General features: G+C 46.7%; 1 protein-coding gene across 3 annotated transcripts in view; it reads left to right on the top strand.

Moving 5' to 3' along the window:
• LOC122541784 (transmembrane protein 150A) overlaps positions 1-22,181 on the top strand; it is a 125,690-nt gene that overhangs the window by 67,316 nt on the left and 36,193 nt on the right. For all 3 annotated transcript variants that reach the window (XM_087982614.1, XM_043678756.2, XM_043678755.2), the window contains one exon: positions 1,201-1,268. In XM_087982614.1, coding sequence (XP_087838740.1) covers positions 1,201-1,268 — 68 coding nt within the window. The remainder of the gene's footprint in view (positions 1-1,200; positions 1,269-22,181) is intronic.

Raw genomic sequence — 22,181 nt, 5'->3', positions numbered from 1 at the left:
GAATAAATAGTTGCTTTGATTCCAGGAAGCTCTGTCATGTCATGTAGAGCACCCGACCTCCCCCACAATATCAGAGGGTGGATTTTCCCTCTATTCTCGGGCTAAAGTAAGCTTAGTGAAATAGAACTAGCTCTGCAGCTGCAGGCATTTCTCAACTCATGTTAAAACAAAGGTCTCCGTGCCCTTAACCCCCAGTTGCCCAGCCACTATTCCCAGCCACTATTCTCCAAGGAGCCAGTATTCCAGCAAATGAAACAGGAAATGAAAACAGAAGTTCCTGGAAAAGCTCAGCCGTTCTGGCAGCAACAGTGAGGAGAGAGCAGAGTTAACGCTTCATGTCCAGTGATCCTCTCTTCTGAAGAAGGGTCACTGGACCCAAAATATTTACTCTGATTTCCCTCCACAGATGCTGCCAGACCTGTTGTTTCCAGCGATTTCTACTTTTGTTTCTGATTTCCACCATCTTCAGTTATTTCGGTTTGTTGTCAGATGAAACAAGAAGATCTGTGGTGATTGTGTGATAGACACGATCACTACTTTGTTACAGGAGTGAAAATGTGTTGAAAGTCTTCCAGTTAACTTCAGCGATCAAATGTTTGAAATGATTTAGTGAGGAGAAAGCTGGTGATATTGTAAATCCTCTGTCAGATTACCCAACCCATTTTAATTGGATTTTTGCCTATCTATGTTATACACATTAACAGTGAAATGAAAACAATTCGCGATGCCTCGCTTCCAACATTGACTGATCTTCTGGTTGTTTTGTGATCTGTTTGATTTGATATATTATTGGCACATGTACCAAGATGTGATGACAAATATTGTTTTATGTGCTAACCAGGTAAATCATACCTTCTATAAGTAAGCTTGAGGGAACTTTAAAAACAGATGCCTTTGATCTCCTACCTCTGTAGCTACCTCTCACTGTCACTCTCTCTCGTTCCCACTCAGTTGTTTTCTTCTTTTGCTCTCCTTGATCTTACTTTCTTGTTTTCTCTTTGTCTTGGGCTGGAAACATATTGACCCAAGGACTTCAGCTCCTCCAGAGATTGAAATTCCTAAAATGCTTTTCAAAGGACCCCAAGCAGAATGAGAATTAGGTGAAAGTTCATGTAGCTGCTGGTTTTGTTTGCACAAAAAAAGTCTGTGATGCTCAGTACCGTGTTCTCTCTCTCTCTCTCTCTCTCCTCCACTCTACAGTAAGTGTGGTACCTCCCCTCCCGAGAGCTGCCTCTTCAGTCTGATCTGTAGTGTCGGGTCCTTCATGGGTAAGTCTCGCCCTTCGGCACAGCCGGAGCTGAGTGAGTGCCCGAATTGCTCGCTGGGCACTTTTTCATGGTGTGAAAGCAATGTCGTGTTATCGTTTTGTTTTTGGCGGTGATGTTCCATGAGCCATACACTGCGTTGGCTGGAGTTTGGTTGTTTATGCGCACATGTTCCTCTTCCATATCAGCCCATCAGCAGGATGTCGAGCAAGTGTTTACAGTAACCAGATAAGATCATTTTTTTCCCAATTGTTTTCACACAGCTCAGATCTTGACTGCCAGGCTCAATTTGAAGAAGAGTAAATAGGGAACCGAAACATGGGCTGGGATTAAAATCCCCCGACTAACGGAGTTAAAATCAGGGTCACTGTGTCTAGGGAATGGTTGAATCATCGAGATTTACAGCATGGAAGGAGACTTTTCAGGCTATCGTGTTTGCACTGCTCAGCCAGCTTCATCCTACTTGCTCTGTATCATGTCAAGCACATTTCCAGTCATTTTTAAGTGTTTTGAGGGTCTCCAACTCTGTACCCTTTCAGGCAATGAGATCCAGATTCTCCACTGCCCATCTGGCTGAAAGGAACTTGCCTCAAATCCCCTCTGACCCTCCTGTCTCCCACACTAAATCCTGACCTTCCAAACAAAGCTGAGAATTGGCTTTGAAACCCAGATATAAGCAATCATTAGGAGTAAATGTGACACTTGTCTGAGATATCTACAGTTAAATCTGTGTATAACAAAGGGCAGGACAAGTGACATGGCCAGTGCTGGGGATAGGACAGCTCCCTGGAATTAGCTGTATTGTATCTCTAATCTGTTGGTTACAGTCCCCACTTTACCAGACAACTCGAGAGCTACAATGAACAAACACAACTTGTAAACTTGTCTCTAAAATTCCTCATCCTTGAAAACATTCTGTTGAGCCTTCAAATCCCACCCTGTTACGTTAGAATCATAGAATCTCTACAGTGTGGAAACAGGCCATTTGGCCCAATGAGTCCACTCCGGCTCTCCAAAGAGTATCCCACCCAGACCCACTCCCCTACCCTAGAACTTAATATTTCCCCTGACTGATGCACCTAACCTACACAGCCCACAACGCTATGGGCAATTTAGCATGGCCAATTCACCGAAGCTGCACACCTTTGGACTGTGGGAGGAAACCGGAGCACCTGGAGAAAACCCACGCAGACACGGGGAGAATGTGCAAACTCCACACAGACAGTCGCCCAAGGCTGGAATCAAACCCGAGTCCCTGGTGCTGTGTGGCACAGTGCCACACTGAGCCACGGTGCTACCCGTTGAAGCAAATAAATTGAGTTAGGACTGGGCAATTGTGAGACCTTACGGAATTGTTGAAGAACTATCCTGGGGTAGGGGGAGGGTGATTGAAACTTGTCTGTTCCCACTCTCATATCCGAAGAATAGCTATCAGGATGGGGTACCAAATATTTGTAAGGAATCGGGGCCCTTCATGGAAGCAATTAAACAACTTCACTCGGCAAGAGCCACATATTCACCCACGGGATGTGGACATCCCTAATTGCCCAGAGGACAGTTAAAAATCAACCACATTGCTGTGGGTCTGGAGTCACATGCAGGCAGTTTCCTTCCCTAAAGCATATTACTGCACCAGATGGGTTTTTCCGACAATCAACATTGAATTCATGGTCATTATTAGATCCTTAATTCCAGATTCCTGGGCCATGGTGGGATTTGAATCTGGGTCCCCAGAACATTACTTCGGTCTCTGGATTAACAGTACAGCATAATACCATTAGGCCATCACCTCCCCTGAAATTATGCCAAACCAGAATATACGACAGGAAAATTCAGGAGGGGTGCATGAATTTTGTTTTAAATTGCTGGTGATAAACCACTGGAACAAGTTTCTTTTCCTGCTACATTATGGGATCAAAATGTTAGCTGAACAAGCAACTCTATGAGAGGTCATCATGTCCTGACTGGGCTGTGGTATGTCAATTATCTTCTTCAGGTTTTAGCTGAAGAACCGCTTGTGCACTGCACTGTTGAAGTTAGGATCATGGTGCAGTAGCAATACACAAACAGCTGTTATGTCATAGCTTGACATTGCATAGAATTTGAGCTGATTAAACACACCAAACAATTAAAACAGTGCAAAAAAGCACTTGTCCAGAGAATGAAAATATTTCAAGCCAGTCTGAAATGGTTTCATTTTGAAAATTGGCCACAATTTACTGTGGAGCAACTGTTTCCTTTTGGCTTCAAGAAAAGCCCAAAGCAAAGCCTATAGCTTATGAAATGTATTGCTGCTGTGCAAATGTTTTATTTATTCATAGGATGTGGGCATCATTGGCAAGACCAGCGTTAATTACCTTTCCCTAATTACCCTGAAGGTAATGTTAGTGAACCATCTTCTTTCATTGGCTGACTGACTGGGTCATTTTGGTGGAGTTTACCAGTTAACCACATTGCTGTTGGTCTGGAGTCACATGTAAACTATGCAAGGTAAGGACAGCAGATTTCCTTCCCTATAGGACATTAATGAACTGGATGGGTTTTTATGACAGTAGATGCACATTTCGTGGCCTTCATTACTGAGACTAGGTTTCTTTTTCCCTAGATTTTAATTTATTTTTAAATTCCTCATCTGTTCCAGTGGGATTTGAACTTATGTCTCTGGATCGTTAGTTGGGTCAGAGAAGCACTATGCTGCAGTGCCCATTGCCAACACACCACCATGGTTCCCGAAACCAGACTCCAATCTTTCCGATAGAGTCGTAGAGATGTACAGCATAGAAAGAGACGCTTCGGTCCAACTCGTCCATGTCGCCCAGATAACCTAACCTAATCAAGTCCCATTTGCCAGCACTTGGCCCATACCCCTATAAACCCTTCCTATTCATATACCCATCCAGATGCCTTTTAAATGTTGCAATTGTGCTAGCCTCCACCACTTCCTCTGGAAGCAAGAGCTTTGCTTTGTTGGCTGTAACTGAGTATTTATTGGGAAAACCAAAGACATTCGTGCCTGCCACAAACTCTGTTCCCCAGTCACTGGTTCTAACCCCTCTGTCTGGTCCCTATCTCAGGCTGAACCAGACTCTGCACAAACCCAATGTCTTATTTGATCCCAGGCTCTGCTTCTAAGCACACATCCCTTCCATCTCTAAGACTACTTACTTGCACCTCCATGGTATCACCTGACTCTGCCTCTGTGTCTGCAGCCTTCATTTCTGTTAACACCAGGCTTCACTATTCCAAGGGGAGCATGTGAGGATTGCAGATCCTGGAGCTCAGAGTCAAAATGTGTGGTGCTGGAAAAGCACAGCCAGTCAGGCTGCATCCAAGGAGCAGGAGAGTTGATGTTTCGAGCATAAGCTCTTCATCAGGAATGTGGGGGGTGTGCAAAGGGGCTGAGAGTTAAATGTGAGTGGGGTGAGGCTATGGTGAAGGCACCTGGGAATGCGATAGGTAGATGAAGGTGGGGGGGGTGATGGTGATAGGTCAGAGCAGAGAGTGGAGTGGATAGGTGGGAAGGGAGGTGGACAGTTGGGACAGTTCAAGAGGGCAGTGCTGAGCTGGAGGGTTGGATCTGGGATAAGGCAAAGGGAGGGGAGATGATGAAATTGGTGAAATCGACATTGATTCTGTGTAGTGGAGGGTCCCAAGGTGGAAGCAGAGGCAGAGACGTTCTTCATCCAGGTGTCTGGTGGCTAGGATTTGGCGGTGGAGGAGGCCTAGCACTTGGATGTTCTTGGCGGAATGGGAGGAGGTTTTGAAATGTCCAGCAACAGGGCAGTGGGGTTGTTTAGTGCACATGTCCCGGAGATATTCTCTGGAGCGCTCCACAAATTGGTGTTCTGTCTTCCCAATGTAGAGGAGACCACATCGAGAGCAACGGACACAGTAGATGAAGTGTTTAGTTATGCAGGAAAATCTCTGCCAGATGGGAAAGGATCCTTTGGGGCCTTGGATGAAGGTGAGGAGGAAGATGGGGGCACAGGTTTTGCACCTCTTGCAGTGGCAAGGGAAGGTAATGGGAATGGAGGGTGGGTTGGTGGGAGGTATGGACCTAATGAGGGAGTCGTGATGGGAATGGTCTCTGCAGAGTGCTGAAAGGGGTGGGGAGGGAACTATATCTCTGGTGGTGGGGTCTGAATGAAGGTGGCGGAAATGGCAGAGGATGATGCATTATATCCGGAGATTGGTGGGGTGGAAGGTGAGGACCATGGGGTTTTATCCTTGTTGCGGTTGGAGAGGTGGGGTTCAAGGATGGAGATGTGGGAAGTGGAGGAAATGTGCTGGACGGTATTGTTGATCATGTGACCTTTTTATATGCCTCCTGCTTTCCAGTAAACCTGAGCTCATCACCTTTCAGCCTGTTTGCCAATGGCCTGTCTACTTTCTGCACAGCTAAAGCTAGGATTGTGATGGAATGTTTTCCACTTAAATAGATGAGTGCAACTCCTTCAACATTTAAGCTTGACACCATCCAGGGCAAAGAAGCCCATTTGTTTGGCATTTCATCCATCACCTTTACTATTCACTTCCTTCATTACTGGCATTTGGTGATAGCAGTGTATACCATTGACGAGATGCAAAACAACAGTACACTAAAGTTTCTTTGACATCACCTTCCAAACCCATAACCTATAACATCCAGGAGGATAATGGCCGCAGATACATGGGAACACCACCATATATAAGTTCCTCTCCACCACACACACACACACACTCCTGACTTGGAAATGTATCACCATTTCTTCAGTGTTGCCGGGTGAAAAACCTGCATTTCCCTCCCTAAGGGCATTGGGGGTTTATCTACACCACACGGACTGCAGCGGTTCAAGAAGGCAGCTCACCACCACCTTCACAAAGGCAACTAGGGATGGATAATAAATGCTGGCCCAGCCAGAGGATGCCCACATCCTCTGAAAGGACATTTTAAAAATTCAAAGCTCTGCTGTGCAGAGATCATAACTTGTGCTGATTCCCATTTATACACAATGCTGTGTCTAAGCTGGGCAGCTATGTGAGTTTACAGCAACCTGGAGCTTTCATGCAGGCTGTGCACAAGTTAGCAACACTCATATAAGGAAGGAATTAAACAAAATGTCACATGAGGTAAATTGTTCATTTAAAAAGTGTTTGCCTTGGGAAATGTAATAGTAGGAATTGGCCCAGGGTCTATGCATGTGGGAACTTGTCCATCTTTTCTGGTATGTTCTGTGGTCTTTCATGTTAAAAGCTATAATGTTACTGAGGCCAAGAATGAGGGAGACTAGATTTGTTAAACAGAGTTGAGGATCTCTTGTGGCTGGAGTTCAAAATACTCAGGACACTTGACTGATGAAGGGCTTATGTCCGAAACGTCGAGTCTTCTGCACCTTGGATGCTGCCTAATCTGCAATGCTTTTCCAGCAACGCACTTTGCGACACTTGACTGAGTGTGGCATTAAGGTACCCTACTAAAATTAAGATTAAAATCAAAATCAAAATGGGAGTCAGGAAGCTCTTCCATTATTTGGAACCAGCCCAATACCTTACCCCAGGACATTTTCATTGGATTTCCTCAGTGTCCAAGGCCAAACCACTTGCAGCTCCTTCAATGGTTACCTGTCCTCCATTATAAATTGGCTAAACCACCCCTTAATCTCCGGGGATGTGTAGGATAAGTGGGCTAGCCATGGTAAATACGGGGTTAAAGTGGCGGAGCGGGCCTGGTTGGGATGTTCTTAGGAGGGTCAGTGCAGACTTGATTGGCCAAACAGCCTCTATCTGCACTGTAGGGACTCTATGATTACCGCGTGTTCAATATCATGCACTGCCTCTCAGATAATGGTGTGTAACAAGGCCTTCCTGTGTAGGCCCACCACATTTCAAGATGGCGACTGTCTGCAACAAAAAGAAAGCAAATTTGTCCTTTGCTGCTCTCTTGAACTCTGCTGACCTGGTCTTTGCTACAGGGCAGGAGATGGAGGAAGACATTAATAAGACATTGCTGGTTCATTCCTATTGGTAAAATATTGTAACTGCAGATCACGAAAGCAAGATATCAGATTGTTCTCTGAGAAAGATTTGACCTCCAGTCAGGCTTGTTGCTGAAAAGCCAGCGGAGGAGGTGATGGCCTACTGGACTGTTAATCCAGAGACCCAGGTAAAATTCTGGGGATCTGTGTTCGGATCCTACTGTGGCAGATGGTGAAATACGAATTCAATAAAAATCTGGAAGTAAGAGTCTAACAGTGACCATGAAACCTTTGTCAATTGTTGGAAAAACCTATTTGGTTCACTAATGTCCTTTACAAAAGGAAACTGCCATTCCCCACCTGGTCTGGCCCACATGTGACTCCAGACCTAAAGCAATGTGGTTGACTCTTAACTGCCCTCTGGGTAATTAGAGATGGGCAGTAGATGCTGGCTCAGCCAGTGATGCCCTGATCGCATGAATGAATTTTTTAAAAGTAATGAATAATATTAACAGCACCAGTGCAGACCATTCAGTCCAAAAAAGTCCATGCTGGTCACACAAGGTAATTTGCACTGCACCAGTGGGAAGTGTTAGATTTGTGTTTCTTTACTCTTTTTTTTGGTGCGTCAGCCTCACTGGAAAGATCAGCATTTGTTTCCCATCCCTAATCATCCTTAAACTGAGGGTCACAGTTACCCATTTCAAAAGGCTGTTGAGAGTCAACCACCTTGCTATGGGTCTGGACTCATATGTAGGGCCAGACTGATTTTGTTCCCGAAAGGTCATTAGTGAATCAGAAGGGGTTTTTGTGGACACTGAGACTGGCTCTATATTCCAGCTGGGCTGCTGTTTAAAGACTGGTTTGTTCCAATTGAGCGCACCTGCACATCAGAATGGCCAGCTTTCCAAATGATGATAAAAATAATTTGTTAGATCAGCTGCTTACTGCATTTTCCTATCCACACTCTCCAGAAACAACCAAAACTCCTCAGCAAGTGTTTGGAAAATTTGACTTTTTTGCCAGACCAAATGTTGCCACATAATATAACTCTTCTGTGTTCTGTTTGGTGTGATCTGTAATTATGATGCTCTCTGATAATTCCCCAAACTGTTACTCTCTGTAACACAATGCAAACTCAAGTCATTATTGAACACAATTCTGTGACTCAACTAATATTATTGATATTTTAACTTGACAGGCTGCTCACTTATGTTTTTGCAATGAGTTCATGGTTTGCCCTGAACTACGCAGGTATGCCAGTGTGATGCTAGTCTACCAAGTCTGAAAAATCAAGGTTAGGGTGATATCTGGTATTATTATCATGCTTCAAGGCTTCCTTGTTCACCCTGAGTTTTATTATCCCAGATATTGGACATTGGTAGACTTGGTCATGGAGGCAAAAAATTGCACACAATATGAATTTTGGACATTTGAAAGTAACCTGAGGTTTGACAGCATAGAGCCAGTTTTATGAGAGCGGGACTCCAAATTATTGGGAGTGTGTGCTTGTACAATTATGCCTTTCTGCTGAACTCTAATTCTTTCCCCATATAAGTAAATCTGACACGAACCTGTTATAATGCATCATATCAGCTCTGATTTATGAATAACCTTTTATTGTTCTCAGATTAATATCAAACTTTGTGCAATTCTTGGCTGCTGTTCCAATAATATCATGTAGTGCAAATAAAACTCAGAAACAAAGCTGAAGAGATATATCATTGCACATAGTTAACCCTTTGGTGTAACACTGCGTTAATCATGTATCACTATCTCTTATAGTAACATTTATTACGTATTTAACTCTCTGTTGTGCAGTCATTATCAGGAGTTAATATTTGGGATGAACTTTTGATGAGATACTAAACTCTGTTCTCTCAGATGAGTGACACCTCTTTAAAGAAGAGTAAGGCCATTCTGTTTATTCATCTGCCAGCACCCATAGGACCTGGTTTTTCATCTCATTGCTATTTATGGGAGTTCAGTGTTCAATGTGGAAAACTTGATTGCCATGTTCTACCGCAGGGCCAGGAGGGATAACCTGGAGAGTGTCAGCTGCTGCTGGGGATTCACTGTTGAGTTGCTGAAAATGTTCTTTGGAGTATCCTTGGATCTTGAAGAAGAGAAGCACTATCCTGTGAGCAAGACGATCATATCCATTTAACATCAGTTCATAATTGGGCCTGGTGGCTTTGGGAAAGCCTTGTGTCCTGATGGCCAGCACGTTGCTGGATCTCTCAGGCTTTCTCTTCCTATCTCATATCTTTTATCTACTGGATTTGCCATTGGACAAAGGCCTGGAGCTGTTAGATTGCTGTCCTTTTGACTTGTTCTGCTAGGTAGTGAAGGCTCTGGTCCAGGAGGTCATACAATTCAACAGCAGTTTTGTCAAACTAATCCTGGTGATGATGACGCTCAAACCCAATGGAATCTCATACAGCCGACTTTCTTTTGAGTGCACTAGAATTCTAGAGTTGAGTTAAACAAATTTTCCAGATCGGTCATGAGCTGAATTTGGAATTCCTGTCTTCAGTTGGGCTGCTTTAGGACTAAGACATTGCAGTTCACCTCTTCCACCTTTGGTCTTTGTGATGTTTTGATGCTCAGTGGGTGTACATTACTGACTGAATCAATCAGTGATCTGTCCAACAGGCACCAGTCCTTCATACAGACCAAGCGATACAGTGCTCACTTTGACCTGAACAATGACGTAACGCAAGAGGTGTCAGTTCTTTGATCTAGAATGTGGTTTTGTGCAAGGTTTACAGCTCAGGTTGAGGCTTAGGATGTAGGTTTGCTTGCTCAGCTGTAGGTTTGATATCCAGCCGTTTCATTACCTGGCTAGGTAACATCATCAGTGGCGACCTCCAAGTGAAGCGAAGCTGTTGTCTCCTGCTTTGTATTTATATCATTCTCCTGGATGGGGTTCCTGGGGTTTGTGGCGATGTCATTTCCTGTTCGTTTTCTGAGGGGTTGATAGATGGCATCTAGATCTATGTGTTTGTTTATGGCATTGTGGTTGGAGTGCCAGGCCTCTAGGAATTCTCTGGCATGTCTTTGCTTAGCCTGTCCCAGGATAGATATGTTGTCCCAGTCGAAATGGTGACTAGCCACAAAAAGATACGACCCTCTCTCCCTTGTAGTCCTACACACAGATGAAAAAAAACACATCTATCCTGGAACAGGCTAAGCAAAGACATGCCAGAGAATTCCTAGAGGCCTGGCACTCCAATCACAACGCCAAAAACAAACACATAGATCTAGGTGCCATCTATCAACCCCTCAGAAAACGAACAGGAAATGACATCGCCACAAATCCCAGGAACCCCATCCAGGAGAAAGATATAAATAGAAAGCAGGAGACAACAGCTTCGCTTCACTTGGAGGTCACCACTGATAATGTTACCTAGCCAGGTAGTGAAACGTCTGGATATCAAACCTACAGCTCAGCGAGCAAACCTACACTCTAAATGTGGTTTTGTATTGGTCCTTTTGGAGGAAGAGGCTGATTGTGATAATGAGGCCAGGCTGAGCAGCCTTTGTCAGCCGGATGACACCATTTGCAGCCTTTCCCACCCCTATTTCCCAATGGTAGCGGCCTGATGTCACATTCCCCCAAACGAATGACCTTGCCATCTTTTGAGTTGGCAGTGAGGACTTCCTCAAGGTTAGAAAAAATGTTTCCTTCATGTCTTCACGGGAATCGAGTGTCTTGGCATAAGCACTGACAATGGTGACCTCATGGTTACAGCTCAGATGGAGGTGAAGTGTCATCAGTCTTTCATTTCTATAATTGGGGAGTTTTGACAATGCACGCAAGGACCTAGTCCTGATTGCAAAGCCAACTGTGCGGATATGAGGATTGCTGTCACTCTTGCCTTTCCAGTGGGACCTGCATCCCGCAATTTGCTTCTTCACTGCTCCTTCTCAGGAAGGCAGGTCTTATTGAGGTTGGGGATGTCAATTTGGAATCTCAAAATCTCACACAATGCATCTAGAGTTCTTCATGGGTGCTCACTCTTGAGATGAGTCTTCTAACATTCCAAGTTGTGAAATTAAAAATTTCCCTTTTCTGCCCGTCATCTTGCAAAGAATGGTTCCTCAACCAGCAGAAAGTGGCACTAGGCCTTTATTTTTCTAGCGTCCTTCCCATTTAAGGTGAGTAGAAGAGATCTACTCAGTTACAGATGCTGCAGCCCAAAGAGACCCCTGTCCCAACACAGCTGATGATTGGCCTTCACGTCTCTTGTCCCAGGTGCAGGATCTTGACCAGGAACTCCAGGTTCACAGACCTGACCCCCATAACCAGCCAAAGGATTCAGACATTGGACCCTTGCAGAAACCAGCACGTAACAAGGCGGCCTTGGTGATATTGGCATTGTTCACATAATCTTGATGGTTTGGAAGTCGGATTTTGGTGGTGTTGAGCCCTCATGGCTGGGAGCAGCTTTCTGTTACAACCTACTTCATTCACAGCTGGTAAGAGATACACAGTCTTTCTCCTGTACAGCCTTTGAGGACTTTTTGATCCATCCTTTGTCTGGCACCTACCCCTGACCTTGCAGCTGTGCAGGAGCAAGGAGCTGTTGACAACATTGCTCAAGGGATCATTGGGATGACCATTGGTGAAGCACAATAGCGTCTTGAACATATCAAAGTGGTAATCCACAGAGATTACAACATTTTATTTTAGATTAGATGCTCTACAAAATGGAAACAGGCCTTTCGGCCCAACAAGTCCACAACAACCCAGACCCGTTACCCTACATTTACCCCTGACTAACGCACCTAACACTATGGGCAATTTAGTGTGGCCAATTCACCTGACCAGCACATCTTTGGATTGTGGGAGGAAATCGGAGCACCCGGAGGAAACCGACACAGATACGGGGAGAATGTGCGAACTCCACACAAACTGTCACCCAATGCAGGAATTGAACTCAGGTCCCTGGTGCTGTGAGGCAGCAGTGCTAACCACTGAGCAACCATGCCACCCCAGTCTGCTTAACTGGCTTTGGGGTGTCCTGAGGTTGGAATATGGCACTATTTGAATGCAGGTCATTTGTCATGTTTCAGTAACTCTTGGTGTAACACTTCTCAGTGCATATCAGTAACCCCCACAGTGCTGTAGCCTTTTTCTCATCATTAATCCTTTAGTGTAATGCTCCCTGGTGTATCACATCTCACTAGTTCCTCAATGTAACACTTTATCCATTGTTAATTATTAACCTTTGAATGTAATGATTAATCTGGTAATGTAATGCAGTAATTGCTTTGTACATTAACAGCCTCAGTGGGACTCTCAATTTGCTCTCCACTGCTTCACTATCTTTCTTCTTGAGTTCTTTGCTTAAAGGCAAGTCCAACCCACAGCATCACAATCTTCACCACAGAAAGTAAATTGCAAACCTACCGCAGCCAGAACGAGAATTGAACTGTGTGTTGTTGGCACCAGTCTGATCCACAGGATCTCTGTTTTATTCATTAACGGGATGTGGGTGTTGCTGGCTAGGCAAGCATTTAATGCCGTATCTAATTGTTAAGAGTCTATGGGTCTGGAGTCACGTGTAGGCCAGACCAGGCAAGAATAGCAGTTTCCTTCCCTAAATGGCATTAGTAAGCCAGATGGACTTTTCCTGAGAATTGGCAATGGTTTCATGGTCATCATTAGACTAAGTCCAGATATGTATTGAGTTTAAATTTCACCATCTGCCATCGCAGGATTCATACCAAGGTCTCCAAAATATTCTCTAGGTCTCTGGACAAATAGTTAGCAATAATATCTCTAGGTAACCACATGGCTATCAGGAATCTCTTCTGTTCTTTCCCATACCTTTTATGGGTGTGTCAGAAAGATTTGCAGGATGCTATTCAGCCTGCTTGACGTGACTGTGTCATGGACTGGAATAAGATTTGTACCTAGGATCTCTGGCTTAGGAGAGGCAGGGACACTACACACAGTATCTCCAGACCTTCCTCCTTTCAGTATATTTTCCTTTAAATAAGATGACCATAACATCCTCTGCCACAGCCTCACCTCTTGTTCCACTTTCACAGATATCCACTGAGACTGTTAATAAAAGCGAGTTCTCCTCCAAGTCTCACACCATCTTGACTTGGAAATATATTGTCACTTCTCAAGTGTTGCTGGATCAAAATCCTGGAACTCCCTCCCTAACAGCATTGTGGGTCAACCTACAGCAAATGGACTGCAGTGGTTCAAGAAGGCAGTTTACCACCATCTCCTCAACGCAGGTTAGAGATCAGTAATAAATGTTTGTCCAGCCAGCAATGCCCATGTACCATGAATGAATGAAAGGAGATGCAATTAGGGACAGAAAGGAGACAGGTTACAGCTGTTAATTAATTGATGTCTAGGTATGTATAAAGGGAGTAGCTATGACTGGGGATACAGCAGCCAGACTTGGATAGTCAATAAACTCTCTGCACAAGGAAAACCAATGTCTCATAGTTTTTATTTGAACAACTGCTGGGTGACATGGTGGCACAATGGTTAGCACTGTTTCCTCAGCACCAGGGACCTGGGTTCAATTCCACCCTTGGGCAACTGTCTGTGTGGAGTTTGCACATCCTCTCCATGGGTTTCCTCCAGCTGCTGCAGCTCCCTCCCCCAGTCCACAGATGTGTAGATTAGATGGATTGGCTGTGCTGAATTGCCCATAGTATCCAGGGATGTGCAGGCTAGGTAGATTAGCCATGGGACTGTAGGGTTACAAGGATAGTGTAAAGGGTGGATCTTGGTGGGATGCTCTTTGGAGAATCGGGATGGACCAGATAGGCCGAATGGCCTGTTTCCACACTGTAGAGATTTAGTGATTCTACCCCTAGTTTGAATCTACTAACAGATATCACCCATTAGTTTGAGGTTTGTGAGCGCCTGAGGAGACCTCTGTCTCAGTAGGAGTGCAAATTGGAGAAGGAGATAGCAGGATATCCAAGACATAAGCGCATCCAATCTTCTGGTTCCCTATTTTATTTCTTGTAAGGTTATGAGTTGCAAAGTTCTGAGGCATTGAACTCCATGCTAAATCTGGTGAACTTTTCTTCTCATGTTGAGTAAGGCCCTGCACCCAAGGAGGGAGTCTCCAAAAATTTTCTTCTGTTCAATCTTGGGATAGATACTGAGAAAGATACTGCCAACAGAAGTCAGCTGCAATCACACAATCAGAAGAGAGCAGAGGTCAGGAGACCTGAGCAGACTGAACATAACATGCACCCTGTTGGTTCCCCCCCCCCCCCCCCTCCCAACAGGTTTTGTCTCACTTCCAACCCCCCCCACCTCCACATCTCCCATAGCAGCACATGGAGTCTGGCTTTGAAGGAACTGAAATAGAGAAAAGCGGTTTTTTTAAAAAATCTCTCAGAAATAGAATAGGAACAATATGCAATTTGGCCCATCAAACTTGTTCTGTCATTCATCTACATTATGTCTGATTTTTTACCTCAATACCATTTTACTGTACCATTCCAATATCCCTCAATATCTTTCATTTCTAGAAAACTATGGCTACGTACACATCTCATGATTAATGTGAGAAGCAATGACAATACCCAACTGGCTTGTTTGAACAAGGACAGTGAGACAATTATTTGATGAGAGGTCTTTTTCCAGACTCCTTCCTCTCATTTAAGGATGGATGGAATGGTGCACCACTATCCTCACTGCCTCACTGTTTGTGTGCACTCCTTGATGTTGCTTGTCAGGAAACTATGGGGTAAAAACAATGACTGCAGATGCTGGAAACCAGATTCTGGATTAGTGGTGCTGGAAGAGCTCAGCAGTTCAGGCAGCATCCAAGGAGCAGCGAAATCGACGTTTCGGGCAAAAGCCCTTCATCAGGAATAAAGGCAGTGAGCCTGAAGCGTGGAGAGATAAGCTAGAGGAGGGTGGGGGTGGGGAGAAAGTAGCATAGAGTACAATGGGTGAGTGGGGGAGGGGATGAAGGTGATAGGTCAGGGAGGAGAGGGTGGAGTGGATAGGTGGAAAAGGAGATAGGCAGGTAGGACAAGTCCAGACAAGTCATGGGGACAGTGCTGAGCTGGAAGTTTGGAACTAGGGTGAGGTGGGGGAAGGGAAATGAAACTGTTGAAGTCCATGTTTACCTCATCTCATTTTCCCATTTACTGTACCTTCAAGCAGTGCATATTGTTGCATTTTTTCAGATAAAACGGTTGAATTTCTGGTTCTTGATGGTAAAATTCTGTCCATCCACATTTCAAAGGCTTTGAGACCTTGGATAATTGGGCTGCCTACAGTCCAGGTGTTATAATATTAGAAAAATGTTGATCAGGCATAAATCTTTGAGCACATATTTCCAGGTACTCATGGTTATGGTAATTCAAAGAAGACAAAAAGGGTGGCATGGCAGCTCAGTGTTTAGCACTGCTGCCTCACAGGTTCAGTTCCACCCTCGGGCGACTGTCTGTGTGGAGTTTGTACATTCTCACCATGCCTATGTGGGTTTCCTCTAGTTGTTTTGGTTTCCTCCCACAGTCCAAAGATGTGCAGGTTAGGTGGATTGGCCATGAGAAATGTAAGGTTACAGGGAATGGGGTGGGTTTGGGTGGGATGCTCTTTGGAGAGTCGATGTGGACTCGATGAGCTGAATGGCCTGCTTCCACACTGTAGCGAATCTATGATCAAGCCATTGTCTACTTTCACAAAACAAAAGGGTCTAGAGACAGAAGAATGGAGTGAAATTCAGTAGAAATAATCTTTCCATTATATAACAGTAGCAAATTCCCTCTTGAGGTCTACATGCGGTTTCTGGAACCCTCAATACTATCAATAATGGTAACCAAAGAAACTACTGGATTGTCATAAAGACCGATATGGTACAATTAGTTTCCGAAAGAGAAGGAAATTTGCTGTCGTATTCTGGTCTGACCTATATGTGGTGGACTCCGAAATGTCCTCTGAAGTGGCCTGGCAAGCTACTCAGTTGTATTCAAGAAAGTAGCGCATTACCACCTTCTGAAGTAGAGATTGACAAAAGGTATTGGCTTTACTAGGGAAGCCCAATTTCCATGAACGAACTCAAGAGAAAAGGTTATTGCTTTAGAATAATACAGAAGACATGAAATGAAAAAAAAATTGCAATTATGAAGTTCTATCTACAGCCAGTGATGTGCTTTCAGAAAGGAGAATTACTTTTGCAAATGTTATAATAGAAATTATAAGGAGGGAGTGAATAAAATGGAGTGGAGTGGAGTTCAGCTGGAACCCAGAGAAAAGAGAGAACAGAGGAAGAATGTGAGTGAGTGTAGAATTGGACTGAAGGCACATTTTTAGCAATGAGCTACCAGGAAGTGGACCAGACTAATATTTAGTCTCTTACATTCTTCGGATGTTGCTGTATATCTCCAACAGGATCTCCATGTCTGACAGAACTGGAAAGATTTTGCCAGATGTTGGTGATCCACTTCCAGTAAGGACCGGATTTATTAATCGGATGGTCTATGAGTCATTGATGCAACTCCATTTTAGAAGATGCCATTAAGAGAACAGAGGCCATTTCAGAGCAGCACAATTTCTGAAGCAAAAGGTTACAGCTCACAAACCAGCTGGATTTCCTCAAGGGAATTTGCTGTTGCTTTACAAACTGCTGATGCATAAGTTTTTTGCTGGTTTTAGGACTCCAAGGGTGAATGTCACTAATTATCTAGATAGATATAATTTGTTCATGCCCATTGCTGTTGTCTCAATAATGACTGCAATTAAGATAGATCTTATTTGTCTGTGAGATACTTTGGATCATCTTGAGGTTGCCAAAGGAGCTCTACAAATTCTAGATTCTTATTTGACAAAACATTTGGTTAGTTTACCTTAACTTCTGTTAGGCACTGTGACATTTTAAAAATTCATTCATGGGATGTGGACATGACTGGCTAAGCCAGTATTTATTGCCCATCCCTAAGCACCCTGAGTGCAGTTAGAAGTCAACCACATTGCTGTGGGTATGGAGTCATATGTAGGCCAGTCCAGGTGAAGACACCAGGTTTCCTTTCCTAAAGGGTCTATTCACAAAAGTTTCATGGTCATTGTTAGGCTCTTAATTCCAGAATGAATGCCATATTTCACCGGACCTGGACTCCCAGAACAGTACCACAGTCTCTGGATTAAGAGGCTATTGATAATCCCACCATGCCATTGCCTCCTCCACTTTCTGTTTCCTTCAGTGAGTGGTCATGGAATATTTCCTGACATTTTAGGCACTCTATAAATGAGCCAAACATGACTTAATTTAGTAGTGAGAATGTACCTGTTCTTGCTCCTGACTGTATGAGGGTAGCAAACATTTGAAAATTTAAAGAAAAGGCATGTACATTGTTGAGAAAATCTAGCTGACTGTACCTCCATTTAAATTGATCACATTCCTATCACTGTACTTTTCTCCAGTTCCCACTGCTGCCCACCTCCCGACAGTGCTCCCACTGCTCCCCAGGTCCTGCAGTGTTTCTGTACCCACTGCTCCTCACCCCCTACAGTGTTTCTGTACCCACTGCTCCCCACCCCCTACAGTGTTCCTGTACCCACTGCTGCTCACCTGCTACAGTGGTCCTCTACCCACTGCTCCTCACCCCCAACAGTGTTTTTGTAGCCACTGCACCCCGCCTCCTACAGTGTTCCAGTACCCACTGCTCCACACCTCCTGCAGTGTTCCTGTACCCACTGCTCCTCACCCCCTACAGTGTTCCTGTACCCACTGCTCCCCACCTCCTGCAGTGTTCCTGTACCCACTGCTCCTCACCCCCTACAGGGTTCCTGTACCCACTGCTCCTCACCCCCTACAGTGTTCCTGTACCAACTGCTCCACACCTTCTACTGGGTTCTTATACCCACTGCTCCTCACCCCCTACAGTGTTCCTGTACCAACTGCTCCACACCTTCTACTGGGTTCTTGTACCCACTGCTCCACACCTCCTACAGTGTTCCTGTACCAACTGCTCCACACCTCCTACAGTGTTCCTGTACCAACTGCTCCACACCTTCTACAGGGTTCTTGTACCCAATGCTCCCCACCCCCTACAGTGTTCCTGTACCAACTGCTCCACACCTTCTACAGGGTTCTTGTACCCACTGCTCCACACCCCCTACAGTGTTCCTGTACCAACTGCTCCACACCTTCTACTGGGTTCTTGTACCCACTGCTCCACACTCCTACAGTGTTCCTGTACCAACTGCTCCACACCTTCTACTGGGTTCTTGTACCCACTGCTCCCCACTTCCTACGATGTTCCTGTACCCACTGCTCCCCACCTCCTATAGCGATCCTGTTCCCACTGCTCCCCGCCCTCTACAGTGTTCCTGTACCCACTGCTCCCCAACTCCTACACTCCCTGTACCCATTGCTCCCCACTTCCTACGATGTTCCTGTACCCACTGCTCCCCACCTCCTCCAGTGTTCCTGTACCCACTGCATCCCTACCCCTACAGTGTTCGTGTACCCACAACCCCCCACCACCTACAGTGTTCCTGTACCCACTGCACACCATCCCAAACAGTGTTCCTCTACCCACTGCTCCCCACCCCCTCACAGTGTTCCTGCACCCACTGCTCCCCACCCCCTCACAGTGTTCCTGCACCCACTGCTCCCCACCCCCTACAGTGTTCCTGTACCAACTGCTCCATACCTTCTACAGGGTTCTTGTACCCACTGCTCCCCACCCCCTACAGTGTTCCTGTACCAACTGCTCCATACCTTCTACAGGGTTCTTGTACCCACTGCTCCACACCTCCTACAGTGTTCCTATACCAACTGCTCCTCACCCCCTACAGTATCCTGTACCAACTGCTCCACACCTTCTACAGGGTTCTTGTACCCACTGCTCCCCACCCCCTACAGTTTCCTTGTACCCAATGCACCCTACCCCCTACAGTGTTCCTATACCCAATGCACCCTACCCCCTACAGTGTTCCTGTATCTAATGCACCCCAGCCCCGACTGTGTTCCTGTACCCAATCCACTCCACCCCACCTCTGACTGTGTTCCTGCACCCACTGCTCACCACCCCCTGCAGTGTTCCTGTACCCACTGCTCGCCACCCAATGTACCCCACCCCTGACTGTGTTCCTGTACCCACTGCTCTCCACCTCCTACAGTGTTCCTGTACCCAATGCTCCCTGCCTCCTACAGTGTTCCTGTACCCACTGCACCCCACATCCGATGATGTTCCTGGACCCACTGCTCCCCACCTCCTACAGTGTTCCTGTACCCACTGCTCCTCACCCCCTAAAGTGTTCCTGTACTCACTGCTTCCTGCCTCCTACAGTGTTCCTGAACCAACTGCTCCCCCCCGCTACAGTGTTCCTGCACCCACTGCTCCTCACCCCTCTGCAGTGTTCCAGTACACATTGCACCCCACCCCCTACAGTGTTCCTGTACTCACTGCTCCCTGCCTCCTACAGTGTTCCTGCACCCACTGCTCCCAACTTCTACAGGGTTCCTATACCCACTGCTGCCCACCCCCAAGAGTGTTCCTGTACCCGCTCTCCTCACCCCTTACAAAGTTCCTGTGCCCACTGCTCCCCGCCACCCACAGTGTTCCAGTACCCACTGCTCCCCACCTCCTACAGTGTTCCTGTACCCACTGCTCCCCAACCCCTGCAGTGTTTCTGTTCTCACTGCTCCCCACCTCCTACCGTATTCCTGCTCCCACTGCTCCCCACATCCTACAATATTCCTGAACCCTCTGCTCCCCACCTCTTAGTGTTGCTGTACCCACTGCTCTCCACCGCCTGCAGTGTTCCTGTACCCAATGCACCTTACTTCCTACAGTGTTCCTGTGCCCACTGCTCCTCACCTCCTATTGTGTTTCTATACCCACTGATCCCCACCTCCTACTGTGTACCTGTACCCACTGATCCCCACCTTCCACAGTGTTCCTGTACCCACTGCTCCCCACCTTCTACAGTGTTCCTGTACCCACTGCTCCCCACCTCTCTGCAGTGTTCCTGTACCCACTGCACCCCACCTCGTACAGTGTTCCTGTACCCACTGCTCCTCACCCCGGACAGTGTTCCTGTACCTACTGTTCCTCACCCCGGACAGTGTTCCTGTACCTACTGTTCCTCACCCCGGACAGTGTTCCTGTACCTACTGTTCCTCACCCCGGACAGTGCTCCTGTACCTACTGTTCCTCACCCCGGACAGTGCTCCTGTACCTATTGTTCCTCACCCCCTAAAGTGTTCCTGAGCCCACTGCTCCTCGCCTCCTACAGAGTTCCAGTTCCCACTGCACCCCACTTCCTACAGTGTTCCTGAACCATTGTTCCCCACCTTCTACACTGTTCCTGTACCCAATGCTCCATCTCCTACACTGTTCCTGTACCCACTGCTCCCCACCTATTACAGTGTTCCTGTACCCATTGCTCCCCACCTCCTACAGTGTTCCTATACCCATTGCTCTCCACCTCCTACAGTGTTCCTATACCCATTGCTCCCCACCTCCTACAGTGTTCCTGTACCCATTGCTCCCCACCTCCTAGTGTTCCTGCATCCACTGCTCCCCAATCCCTACAGTGTTCCTGTACCAACTGCTCCACACCTTCTACTGGGTTCTTGTACCCACTGCTCCACACTCCTACAGTGTTCCTGTACCAACTGCTCCACACCTTCTACTGGGTTCTTGTACCCACTGCTCCCCACTTCCTACGATGTTCCTGTACCCACTGCTCCCCACCTCCTATAGCGATCCTGTTCCCACTGCTCCCCGCCCTCTACAGTGTTCCTGTACCCACTGCTCCCCAACTCCTACACTCCCTGTACCCATTGCTCCCCACTTCCTACGATGTTCCTGTACCCACTGCTCCCCACCTCCTCCAGTGTTCCTGTACCCACTGCATCCCTACCCCTACAGTGTTCGTGTACCCACAACCCCCCACCACCTACAGTGTTCCTGTACCCACTGCACACCATCCCAAACAGTGTTCCTCTACCCACTGCTCCCCACCCCCTCACAGTGTTCCTGCACCCACTGCTCCCCACCCCCTCACAGTGTTCCTGCACCCACTGCTCCCCACCCCCTACAGTGTTCCTGTACCAACTGCTCCATACCTTCTACAGGGTTCTTGTACCCACTGCTCCCCACCCCCTACAGTGTTCCTGTACCAACTGCTCCACACCTTCTACAGGGTTCTTGTACCCACTGCTCCACACCCCCTACAGTGTTCCTGTACCAACTGCTCCATACCTTCTACAGGGTTCTTGTACCCACTGCTCCACACCTCCTACAGTGTTCCTGTACCAACTGCTCCTCACCCCCTACAGTTTCCTGTACCAACTGCTCCACACCTTCTACAGGGTTCTTGTACCCACTGCTCCCCACCCCCTACAGTTTCCTTGTACCCAATGCACCCTACCCCCTACAGTGTTCCTATACCCAATGTACCCTACCCCCTACAGTGTTCCTGTATCTAATGCACCCCAGCCCCGACTGTGTTCCTGTACCCAATCCACTCCACCCCACCCCTGACTGTGTTCCTGCACCCACTGCTCACCACCCCCTGCAGTGTTCCTGTACCCACTGCTCGCCACCCAATGTACCCCACCCCTGACTGTGTTCCTGTACCCACTGCTCTCCACCTCCTACAGTGTTCCTGTACCCAATGCTCCCTGCCTCCTACAGTGTTCCTGTACCCACTGCACCCCACATCCGATGATGTTCCTGGACCCACTGCACCCCACCCCCTACAGTGTTCCTGTACTCACTGCTCCCTGCCTCCTACAGTGTTCCTGCACCCACTGCTCCCCAACTTCTACAGGGTTCCTATACCCACTGCTGCCCACCCCCAAGAGTGTTCCTGTACCCGCTCTCCTCACCCCTTACAAAGTTCCTGTGCCCACTGCTCCCCGCCACCCACAGTGTTCCAGTACCCACTGCTCCCCACCTCCTACAGTGTTCCTGTACCCACTGCTCCCCAACCCCTGCAGTGTTT

This window comes from Chiloscyllium plagiosum, unplaced genomic scaffold (genome assembly GCF_037043375.1).
Source record: "Chiloscyllium plagiosum isolate Xiang-an unplaced genomic scaffold, Cpla_swu_hap1 HiC_scaffold_43, whole genome shotgun sequence".
Lineage (NCBI taxonomy): Eukaryota > Metazoa > Chordata > Chondrichthyes > Orectolobiformes > Hemiscylliidae > Chiloscyllium > Chiloscyllium plagiosum.
Note: the sequence above shows the minus strand (reverse complement) of the source record. Positions and strands in the feature narration are given on the sequence as shown.